The 12290-nt window shown below is 46.1% G+C and overlaps 1 protein-coding gene across 6 annotated transcripts in view; it reads left to right on the plus strand.

Moving 5' to 3' along the window:
- The window catches only part of MTRF1 (mitochondrial translation release factor 1), a 107059-nt gene that overhangs the window by 24071 nt on the left and 70698 nt on the right, over window positions 1–12290 (plus strand). For 4 of the 6 annotated variants that reach the window (XM_029602958.1, XM_029602959.1, XM_029602956.1 and 1 more), the window contains exon 2: window positions 11528–11960. In XM_029602958.1, coding sequence (XP_029458818.1) covers window positions 11546–11960 — 415 coding nt within the window. In that variant the 5' untranslated portion in view covers window positions 11528–11545. Of the gene's footprint in view, window positions 1–11527; window positions 11961–12290 lie in introns of those variants that run through there. The other 2 variants (XM_029602962.1, XM_029602963.1) reach the window with 2 other exon arrangements.

A 12290-nucleotide genomic window follows, 5' to 3' on the forward strand; every position in this document is an offset into this window, starting at 1 on the left:
TAGTTCTTCTGGTGGCCCCGGACTGGCCAAGAAGACCCTGGTACGCAGACATGAGAAGACTACTGGCAGGGGATCCTCTACCCCTGCCCCCTCACAGGGACCTGCTGCGACAAGGTCCCATCCTCCACGAGGATCCAGCTCAATTCTCTCTTTCGGTCTGGCCATTGAGAGGGCTCGACTGAAGAAAAGGGGATATTCTGGGTCGGTAATAGATACACTCCTCTGAGCACGCAAGTTCTCCACATCACTAACTTATATAAGGATCTGGAGAGTATTTGAAGCCTGGTGTGAAACTCGCAGCACCAATCCACAGGCCGCTAAAATCCCCATCATTTTGGATTTCCTGCAAGATGGGCTTCAGAAGGGGCTGTCCCTCAGTTCAATCAAGGTTCAGGTGGCAGCGCTATCCTGCTACGGTCCCAGGAGTGACAGCAACAGCATCGCCACACACCCAAACGTTTCACGTTTCCTGAAAGGAGTCAAACACATTCGCGCGCCACTGAAGTGGCCAGTGCCCCTGTGGAACCTCAACCTAGTTTTGGAATTCCTAGCGGGACCCGCCTTCAGACCCCTCCGAGGCCTGTCCCTCTGTTTGTTAACCTTGAAGATGGTGTTCTTGCTGGCCGTATGCTCAGCACGCCGCATCGCAGAGCTACAAGCGCTGTCCTGCCGCGATCCGTTTCTCAGAATCACCCCAGGGGCTATCCATCTTCGCACGGTTCCTTCCTTCTTACCCAAGGTAGTCTCGCACTTCCACCTCAACCAAACCATATCATTGCCAACCATGGAAGGGTTGAAGAAATCGGAAGCAGGTCGAATACTGCGTCGTCTTGACATCGGCAGGCTGCTGTCCGGATACCTGGAAATGTCGAAAGCAGTACGAAAGACGGACCACCTGTTCGTCCTCCACAGTGGGAAGAGGCAAGGAGAAGCGGCCTCACGGACGACTATTGCTCGCTGGATCAAAGAAGTTATCAAGGCGGCCTACGTAGAAGCGGGAAAACCACCACCTCTACGGGTCAAGGCTCACTCTACCAGAGCGCAAGCGGCCTCCTGGGCAGAAACTAGGATGCTGTCGCCTGCAGAGATATGTAGAGCGGCAACGTGGTCCTTCATCCATACCTTCTCCAGATTCTACCGTCTGGACGTCCAGGCCAGGGAGGACACAGCATTTGCAAGGGCAATCCTAAACGGACCTCGGGCAGCCTCCCACCCAGTCCGGGAGTAGCTTTTGTACATCCCATTCATTCTGAGTCCATCTGCTACACGCTAGGAAATGGAGAGATTACTTACCTGATAATCTCGTTTTCCTTAGTGTAGGCAGATGGACTCAGCATCCCGCCCGGCTGCCGATATACATGGGGATTCACCGATTCCAGGTAAGCCATGTTTTCTTTCATAGGGCATCCACCCTGCCGGGTGTCGACGCCTTCCAGTTGAGAACACTGGCGGTCTCCAGCTACTGTCAATCGGTCAGGTTAATCATGTTCAGTTAATCAATCGGTCAGTCACACATATATCCATAATGCTTTTGCAAGGAAGATTACTGAGCTTCTGCACTTCCTGCAGGGATATATGTACTACGTGCTGACGTCAGATCCGTCTCCAACTGCTGGCACAAGCACACTATACCCATTCGTTCTGAGTCCATCTGCCTACACTAAAGAAAACGAGATTATCAGGTAAGTAATCTCTCCATTAGCCTTGCTGTCTGGGAATGTCCTCCATGCCACTAGGTGTCAGAGCTCTCAAAGCTGAAAAGCTTAACTTTGATAATGTGGCGCGCTTGCTTGCCTGATCCCACGCTGCCTCAAGTCTCCTCGGTCTGTTTTTTTCCATGCGACTGAGTGCACGGAGCTCTCTCTTTCTCCTCACATTTTCTGTTTAAATACAAATAAAAAAGAAAAGAAGAAGGAAAAAAAAAAAACAGAACAGATGCTTCAGACACAGAAACACTACCTGCCCTCAGGAGAAGTGAATAAACCTTCTCCGGGCACCCCCCCCTCAGGGGCCGTCATATCGAGCCTCTTCGGTCAACCTCCCAGTTAGCCCGGGCCAGCACAGAGTCTCAAATCAGTGGACCCACTGAGACACGTCGAAGCGCTGAAACCTTCTTCACACATCAGGTGGCGCTGAGGCACTGAAGCAACTGTTCACTCACCGAGCGGTCCTACCCACTGCCGTGTAGGAGCACTAATGCGTCTGCTGACGCAGATCTCCGAGCCACCGGCGCATACGCCAGCACGCAGATGCTCCAACCCGTGCGCCGGGGCATCGAAGCGCGCGCTGGGTCATCGACGCGTGCGTCGACGCTCCAAAGCCTTGGCTCTGAGACTGGCGCGGGCGCCCTGAAGTACTATTGCATGCGCATGGATGTAAAACAAAAATAATGAATTAATTAATTTTAAAAAACGAAGCAGGCGCGCCGAAGCACCGACATGTGCACGGGAGCGCCGGGGCTCCGAAGCAGGCGTGGGCGCCACGAATCACCGATGCCTGTGCGGGGGCACTGTACCACCAAAATGGACGTGAGAGCACTGAAAAAACTCGACGCATGCGTGGACGCAAAGGCACCAACGCCAGCGAACTGAGACACAAGCGTGTCTGCAGGCTGACTGGTGCACTCGCAGCGGCACCGCCAGGTCCGCAGACAATAAGAAGTGGCCACCGGTGCGCCAGCAAGCTGCCGCATCTGCTGCCTACCCAGATAATCAACGATGCATCGAAGCACAACTAGCCAGTGTCAACCAATCTGCCCTACGTTACGATGCCAGCGCACATGTGCCGACGGGCGACCGAGCGGCTCCCTGACATAGTTAAAGCATCATAAACAATGATTCTGGACCACCCAAGGATAATGGGTCTGGGTGTAGGCACACACGGATCATTCTTCCAGTGGTTGGTAAAAAAAAATAAAAAGAGAAAAGAGAGAAAAGGTCGTCGTCTTCGGACACCGGCGAGGCTCAAGGACTTTTCTTTGAGGACATGCATGACCTTCGGGATACATCCTCAGCCGGAATACTACATGGCAATTTTTCAGCTGACATTGCACCCAATGGGCATTGCAGCTCAGCCACGATCATCTGACCGACTTGATCTCCCTGTGGTTACCATCTAACAGCCCTCTCTGACCGCCGGGCTACCTTCCACCGTCTTCCCATATAGGAATTTTCTCCAGGCACTCCTAGCCATACGGCTATTTTTTTCCACGGGATGTTTTTCTCACACCCTGCTGCACTGCGGTGTCCCCGATCTCTCCTTTGGCGGATCCTCTCATTAACTTCCAGAAAGCAGAAGGACACAACCTCGACGTAGGAACTCGAACAGTCCATGTCCTGCACAACAAGTGTTTGGAATCCTACAGAGTATTCCTGACACCCGGGTGTTGCCGACTATAAGAACCAAGCCAGGAGCGTCCCCCTCCTGAAGAAGTCAGATTTCCTATCAAGTAGACCGAAAAAAAAAAAGGAAGTATGTGGTCAAGAACGTACAAAATCTGACCTTCATCCAGTGCCCTGGGTACGGGGAAGTGTATGTCCCGGCCCTTTCGATGGAAGGGCACTCCAATACACAGTACTGCATACGACACTTGAGAACCACATGGTTTGTGGGGTGCAGTCTTCCACGCAGGGCTCCAGACTCTGAAGCCTATGTCCCAAGGCACTCGATATTGCATACTACATGTCATAACCGAAACTTCACAATACCTTCTTCAATTTTATGAAGATTTAGATGTTTTCAGAGAAATCTACCGCCAACACCATGACCACTAGCCGCTGTCCTTCCTTATGAATGAGCAAAGCTGTACTATTAACTGGCAAACCATCTTGTCTTCCTGACATTCTTATGGGTGACATGCTGGGGAAAGAATCGAGATTCTAGGGTAAAGTAACACCTAGCGATAAAACGATGACCCCTAAGTAAAAAAAACCCAGGTTTCAATTCCTACCCGGAAATTACCAAAGGCAAATTGCCTCTCCCTCTCGAATATTTCATGCATGAACGACCTTTATCACCTATAGACATGAAAAATAAAAGTCGGGTCTGTGTCCATGGAGGATTCACCAAAATCATATTGCCGTACGATTTTTTATCTATATCGTCTTACCGATGATATTGTTTTTCACTAACCCAGTGGTGTTGACTCCAACTTCCCCATTCGCAGGGGAAACAGTGCTCCACGAGCCAATGAAGTTTTTCTAAAACTCCCTATTCCCACTTTTAGTAGGAAGCTGGCTCACCCAGTTCTATCCCGGGATAAAGATCAATTGATCTTTACTGTCGACATAATATGGAGATATACTCTCTCAGCTTCTTTCTTGCTGCACCTGTATTGTCGGGCCCACTGCAGTCCGCACTACAGGCTTCTGCTACAGGAGACCAAACATTTCCTCCCACAGTGGTGTGCCCCCCAATCTCCACTGCAGCAACTCCTCATGACATGGAGTACGATAGCCTACATCAAACCCGAACCTTCATTCTCTCAAAAGATACCCAATGAGGTACAGCAACTCTGCTCCACAAGTTTTTGGTCACCAAGAATTCTATGGTGGTAGGCTCGAGGTTTTGGGTAAAAAACCTAGGAGGCGATGGATTGGTTGATGTAGAAGCCACCAAGCATCTGTGTGTGGAAGGCGGGATATGCACAGAGCGCAACTCTGTCACGGTGAAATCGGACAGGGTGGTTAGCCTAAGATGGGTTGCAGTTCGCCAGTGTGCCTGGTGGAGGTGGAGGCAATTGAAAGGCATCGTTCCGGCAAGGGAACATGGGGTGAGAAGTGTGTAGGGTTCCCGTGGTGGGAGCATACATGTGCTATGGAACCGTTTATGTCCATGGAATTATAGGTTTTTGGGTCACAACCCGGAACGCAAGATTCCTGACTTGAATTTAGTTTTTGGATACTTGCCAGGTACTTGTAGCCTGGATTGGCCACTGTTGGAAACAGGATGCTGGGCTTGATGAACCCTTGGTTTGACCCAGTATGGCAATTTCTTATGTTCTTATGCGAGATGGTGGTACTTCTTGAGATTTTTCAAGGCTAGCAGTAATATCCAGACTAGATTAACCAGTGATAGCAGAGAATTCTGTTGCCCAATTCCTAATGCCACTCTTTAAACACTCCCAGGTAGATAAAAGCCAAAGGTAGGAGGGTTTCAAAAGGGAATATTCATAATTTCCATCATCTCTCCCCGCAGCATATCAAAAGAAGATACAAGAGATGACATTTTAGGTTTTTGTTCCTAGCAGCATTTTCAAACTATTCCATTTTTTGATTCAGGGCTCCCTGGCTAACCAATGTAATAAGTGCCATTCTAACTCAAAGCTTGATACCCAGCTCGCTCAAAAAAGCTGTTTATGAAACCCATCCTAAAGAAACCTCGCACTGATCCCAAAATCGATAGCTATTGTGAGTCTTCAGCCTCCCTTTCTTATCCAAAGTGGTAGAAAAAGTAGTTTCTGTGTCAGCAACTAGGCTGAATTAGCCTTGACACATGACTGATGTCATCTAATGATGTAGAATGGACTCCTCTCTCTTAGCTCATAGAGCTTTTGCTCTACTCAGCATCTGTGGGAATTGCTTCATGAGCCCCTCAGACGTTTTGGTTTTCATCTGAGCATCAGCACAAGCATGTACCCTATCTCTGTTTTTCTTTAAGTGATATATTTTAGTATCTACAATTTTCTAACTTTTTACTATTACTGTGTTGTCTTTCTGCCTCAGCAGCCCCCAAACACCACTTTTCAGTGCTATTTAAAATATATATATATATACTTACTATTTTCTGTGTTAACCCTTCACAGAAAATGCCCGGCACTAAGACGCTTACCATCAATGGTTTCAAGGATTGCATGTGTGGTCATAAGAAAAGAAAATGCCATACTGGGTCAGACCAAGGGTCCATCAAGCCCAGCATCCTGTTTTCAACAGTGGCCAATCCAGGCCATAAGAACCTGGCAAGTACCCAAAAACTAAGTCTATTCCATGTAACCATTGCTAATGGCAGTGGCTATTCTCTAAGTGAACTTAATAGCAGGTAATGGACTTCTCCTCCAAGAACTTATCCAATCCTTTTTTAAACACAGCTAAACTAACTGCACTAACCACATTCTCTGGCAACAAATCCCAGAGTTTAATTGTGCATTGAGTAAAAAAGAACTTTCTCCGATTAGTTTTAAATGTGCCCCATGCTAACTTCATGGAGTGCCCCCTAGTCTTTCTACTATCCGAAAGAGTAAATAACCGATTCACATCTACCCGTTCTAGACCTCTCATGATTTTAAACACCTCTATCATATCCCCCCTCAGTCGTCTCTTCTCCAAGCTGAAAAGTCCTAACCTCTTTAGTCTTTCCTCATAGGGTCAGAAGATGTTCATCCCTAATGACCATGACATTTGTTACTGGTGCCTAGAATCTGAACAAAATCAATCTAACTGCTATTACTGTGGCCAGATGTCTTTGCACTCTCAGAAGTCCAGAACCTAGAAGATGGAGGAACTGCATAGATCTCTGAAGAGCCACAGTCTTTCTTCCTCCCAGAGTGGAATCTTTTCTAGCTCCCTGCATGCCAAATTGAACAGGAGCTCCTTGAGTAGACTTTTACCTTGGTTGGAACAGGCCTGGGGCCCCGCCGTCTTGTCAAGGTTGAGCAAGCAATAAAAGCACCATTCTCATGCATCAGCAAGCCTTTGGATTGCACCATGTGGCTCATGATCAAATAAAAAGTAAAAGTGCCATTCTGGTTCTTGGAGCCGGTGGCGCTATCTGCTGAAGAAGCACCAGGCCTCGGTACTAGCAGCGCAATTGACATCTGAAGTGCCATCAATACGTATCAAGCCTCAACACTGACAATTCTTCCTGTCTCAACTCCTCTGAGTGCAGATCAGCACCATTGACACACTAGGCTTCTGTGCTACAGATGCAGCTATCGCCAGTTCTTCTGACCCACTTAAGGAGGATGAGAGGTGTAGAAAGAGAGCTGCTCCAGTTACCTCCTATTTCAAGGGTGATTTCCCCTTTAAGGCTGCTGGAGCAAGGCCTTCAGCTAGAGACACCAGATCCCATTTGCTCAGTGGTGCCATTAATTTCTAGCAGCATTCCCACCCCCCACACCTCCCCCAGGAACAAATTTTGCAAAGTCTGTAGGATTTTCAAGAAGACTTTATCTTGGTTTCTGAAGAGGATGTTCCACCCCCAATACCTGACCAGAGGATACAGCAGCTCTTGGGCCAAGTGAAGAGTTGTTGAAGACTTTCTTTGCCTCCTTGGAAGCTAATAATGAGGAGGATGCTCTTCAACATCTCCTCTCCAGAATATTGGATTTGCTTCTTCAAAAAGGATACCCCATTAGAATCCCTGCAAGGGGATTCATATCCTCTCAACTGTCTCAGAGCAGAGTCCAGTCAGTTGGAGGAGATTATCTAGGGGTACCCCCAAGGCAACAAAGGAGCCCTTTTCAGTCGCCTACATCATCATTTAGTTCTGGATCAGTGTTCTTTCTCCCCTCAAATCAGAGGAAGAATCAACAAGAATTCCCTCCACCCACTTAACTTGAGCCTCCAGAACACTCATCTCTCCTATTCTAGATTTCTGGATAAGCTGGGTAAAGTGCTGGGAGTTAACATCTATTAGGACAAGGACCCTTGCACAGAAGTCTTTGGCCTTCTCCAAATTCTAAACACCCCAACAAAGCCGGCAGCCATTCTGATCTATTCGATCCTAAAAGGTTATCGGAACAACCTCCAATTTCCCTGACCCTCGTAACTCAGGAAGACTATCATCTCTTCCGTACAAATCTCCCCTTATGGCATGGATGTTTAATGCATGGTCATTTTTTCCCTGCATCTTCTGGTCTTAGCCATGAAGCCTTCAAGTAGGAAGGCTTACAGCTTCAAATAGAAGAAAATTTTCGGCGTAGTGCCAATCTGGATCTCTAGACACATTTGCTTGTAGCCAATGAAACCTGCTCTGCTACTTATTTTTCCTTTCTTTATCCTCGGTGAAAGCTCATTGCGACTTACCATCAACAGGTGGAAGGTTCTCCAATTTCTACTCATCCTTTAGAATCCAAATTTATGAAAGGATTGTATACTCTAAAGCTCTAGTCTTTAAGCCTCCAATGCATTGGAACCTTATGCGTCAGTTTGACCTAATGTATAAAGCTTCCATTTGAACCTTTTGGAGGTGGTCCCTTTAAAATTCCTCTCATGGAAGGTGTTGTTTTTAGTAGCTGTCAGTCTGCTCGAAGGGTCAGTGATTTACAAACGTCTCCAGTTCTTCCACAGTAGGGTGGCCCTTCGCACGTGTTCAGAGTTCCTTCCTAAAGTGGTGTTGGCTTTTCACATAAACCAAGCAATTGTTCTTCCTCCTTACTTCCCAAGGCCACTTACTCGTGCAGGTGAGAAGGCTGTTTATTCGTTGGACTGTAAGAAAGCCTTGGCCTACTGTTTGTAAAGGACTCAGTGTCACTGAAAGGCTTCTCAATTGTTTTCTTTGATTCACTGGTAGTGGTAGTTGCCAAAAGAACTTTGTCAAATTGGCTAGTAGACAGTTATGCACTAGCTGGTCTACAAATCGCAAATGTTACCAAGGCTCATTAAGTGACAACTGTGATGACTTCAGAGGTGTACCTAAGGGCCACCTTGATTGAAGATGTCTGCAAAGCTTTGCATCCCTCTACTGTCTAGACAGCATGTCAAGGGACAAAAGTGGTTATAGCACAGTTTTGCTCAATTTGTTCCGTCAGTAGTCCACTATCCACCAGTGGGGCCACATTGCTTTATTACATTTCTTTGCAATGCAACCTTCAGCTAGGGACAAACCACATGTTATAGCTAAGTAAGCCCTGCTGTCAGCGGTGAAAGCAAGCTTGCTTACTTGTAACGAGTTCTCCATAAACAGCAGGATGAATTGGCCATGGTTAATTCCTACCTTCTCTCTGGAGGAGTTGTCTATCTCTCTAAAGCTAGCTAAGCTCTGAAATTGACTAAAGGGCTCACAAGGCGGCAGCACCACACGCATGCTCAATAAAAGGTGAATTTTAAAAGTCAAATGAATGCCAAACCCAGGAGATATGCAAATATGTTGGGCCGGCACGCACTAAGCAGATTTTTAAAGCTGCCCAAGTACATGCATATATCCTGCTGCGCATACAAATGAAAAGTTCCAAAAAAGGGGTGGGGTCTGGGCAGGGCATGAGCATGCCTGGATTTCAACTCCAAACAGTTGCACGCCAGGGTCCCCTGCCACATATATTTACCTCTGCTATGGATGGCATTTAAGTAATGAATTTAAAAAAATCTAGGCATGTCAGCAGGGTTTTAAAAAGTCAGGGCTAAGAGGGGAAAAGGGAGGCTATTAAACTAAGGGGGTTTGAAAGACCTATCTCTTGCCTGAGTGAACTGGGAACGAACTGAGAAAACTGGTAATTGTGTGTCTATTTAAAATCCCCCCACTTATGCAGTAGAAGTGGCATTTCCATGCATAGGTGCAGGCCCACTTAAAATTGTGTGTTTATGTGCGCATGTTCAGCCTATTTTGTAACATGCATGCATATACTCACGTATGTTACAAAATGGCCACATCCCTGGGTGCGAGCCATCAATCGCACGCACACGTGCCCGTGCGCCTGTTTAAAAGTTACAGTCTGAGCTTGGAGAGATGGGTCCGTATCACCTATGTGTCCTGGTTAATCCATCCTGCTGTCTACGGAGAACTCTGTTTACAGGTTTTGCTATTTAAGCAAACTTGCTTTCAAGCAGGCTCTTAAGAGCACATACTTTATTTCCTCTTTTACAACCCATTTTGCACTCGATGATAAATATATATTTTTACCCTTCCTTTGATATTCTTATTTTTCAAGTCCTGTGGACTATAAAACTCAAAACTAGGAGGGAAAACACTGACTAGGTCTAGATTTGTGGAAGAAGAAACTTCCTTGAACTAATTACCAAAGTCCATTTGTACTAGTTTCGTGAGTATACAAAGGGCCGGATTTTAAAAGCCCTACACGTGCCGGGCCTATTTTAAAAAGGCCTGGCGACACGCGTAAAGCACAAGGACGCGTATAAGTCCCGGGGCTTTACTAAAGGGGCGGTCTTGGGGTGGGGATGGGGTCGGAGGATCGCATGCCAGCAGGCTGCCAGCGGGTGCAAAAGGTAAGACAAAGGTCGGGGGCTGGGTTAGAGTAGGGCTAGGGGGGGGGGAAAGGTTAGGGGAAGGGGTGAGAAGATCAGGCTAGGGGGGAGGGAACGGGGGAAGGCAGCGTGGCTCGGCACGCACAAGGTGCACAGTTGTGCACCCCCTTGCGTGCGCCAACCCCTGATTTTATAACTTGCGTGCACCTGCACGCGCAAGTTATAAAATCGAGTGTACATGTGCATGCGCCGGGTAGCACTCACACCCTTTTAAAATCTACCCCAAAGAGTATAATTTTCTCATGTGTATGAGGCGCAACAATATTTCATTGCATGGTCTTACACTCTTGTAATTCTATAATCACTGGAAAGCCAGTGGTAGGGGGTTCACAAACCCATAAAAATACAACTAGACTTCTGTGAGTTGATCAAATTCCTTGTTAATTTGCATCATGTCAGTGATAGATCCAGAGTTAGATAGCCAAGAGGCCTCAGAGTGGAAAATTATTTGGAAGAGTTGGGAACTAATCAAAACATTTTAGGAGCCAAGAAAATGTTTTCTTATTTTCTTACTTTTTTACTCTGTCTTTTTGCTTCTTATTTTTGGGAAGGCTTTAGTTTTTTTTTATTTTGCTTTTTTAAATTTTGGTGCTTTGTTTTGTTTTAATTATGAGGGGTTTCTTTTCTGTTTTTCCTTTTGGTTTTGTTTGCTTTCACCTTTCATCTCCTCCAGGTACTCTTCCTCCCTTCTTTCTCCTTTCTACAGGCACCCTTCCTCTCCGTTGCATCTCTTTCCAAGCACCCTCTCTACCTCCTCCAGCTTCTTCCCCTGCTTCCAGGTACTCTCCTCCCATACCACTTCCTCCAAACATTCTCCCTTCCACCCATTTTCTGTCACGTTCTCTTCCTCCTCCTTCTGTTCCTGCCTCTCTCTCTCTCCAGTCTCTGTTCTATGCAGCCCCAAGCCACTGTGTCTGTTCCCTGGGCTTGGACACCCCCCCTTTCTCCTCACCCCTCTCCCAACCAGCAGCAGCAGTCACATCTGAGTTTTATTCTTTGTTAGAATAAAATGTCTTAGTTGTATTATGTGGTATATTTTATGTTGGACTTTATTATGTCTTGTATATATTTTACATTACATTGAAAATATTGTTGATTTATTGCATACCACTTTTGAGTCTTGAACTAGATTCAACAGTTTATATGTTGATAAATTAAATTAAATCTTTGCCCGGATTCTGTCAGCTGCAGCAGCAGCAGCAGCCATGTCTTTCCCCAGGCTGTGCTGCAAGCAGCTATGGCTCAAGGTGGTCCTCCTTCAGGTGCCAAGACTTTTCCAGCCCAGAGTTCCTTTTTTCATTGACTCTATGTATTTATTTTTTTAATTTCAGGTGGGAAAAGCTGCTGAGATGAAACATCACAAATGCATCAAGATTTTTAGAAGTTTGCTTGCTAGTACTTGCCTTTATCACCACCATTCTTTTCCTGTTGAAAAAAGAGGTCAAATTACAGCCCTGGATGTTTTCAAGAGGGGACGTTTTCCGAGAACAGTTAGCCCTAGTCAACCATTTGAAATCCAGGGCCAGAGATGCTGCCATGAGGATTCTGGAGCCCTGTGGAAGCACAAAGCCCTGCAGAAATATCTGGAGGCTGCCAGCCAAGAGCATAGACATATTAGTCATGTGCTAAGTCTTCCATCAGTCAGCGAGGATAAGCGAGGAACTCTTGGTAGAAGGCATGCTGAACTGTCTCCTCTCGTTACAGTGTTTCAAGAAATACAAGAAGCAGAAAGAGAGGCTCGGGAATTAGAAAGCATGTGTGCAAGTATGTGACAAATGGAAGAGGATCCATTTTTCATGTTTTAAGTAAAAAATAAAAAATATATATCGCTTTTTGAAGGTTTAGCCCATATAAAGTGAGCAACATTATAAATACAACAAAATACAATATAGACAGCAAAATACAAAATAACCAGAAATAAATAAATTACATGAAACAACAGTACCTGAATGTAATCCACTTTGAAGCGCTGAAAAAGTGCGAAAAGCAGAATCTAAATCTAAATAAATAAATACAAAATAAGTAAAGCTACTTTTGATCAATATCTATCAACATAAATTGCACCTGATGTGCTTCATTTTTAGGACTATATCC

This window comes from Rhinatrema bivittatum, chromosome 5, assembly GCF_901001135.1.
Source record: "Rhinatrema bivittatum chromosome 5, aRhiBiv1.1, whole genome shotgun sequence".
In the NCBI taxonomy this organism is placed as follows: Eukaryota; Metazoa; Chordata; class Amphibia; order Gymnophiona; family Rhinatrematidae; genus Rhinatrema; species Rhinatrema bivittatum.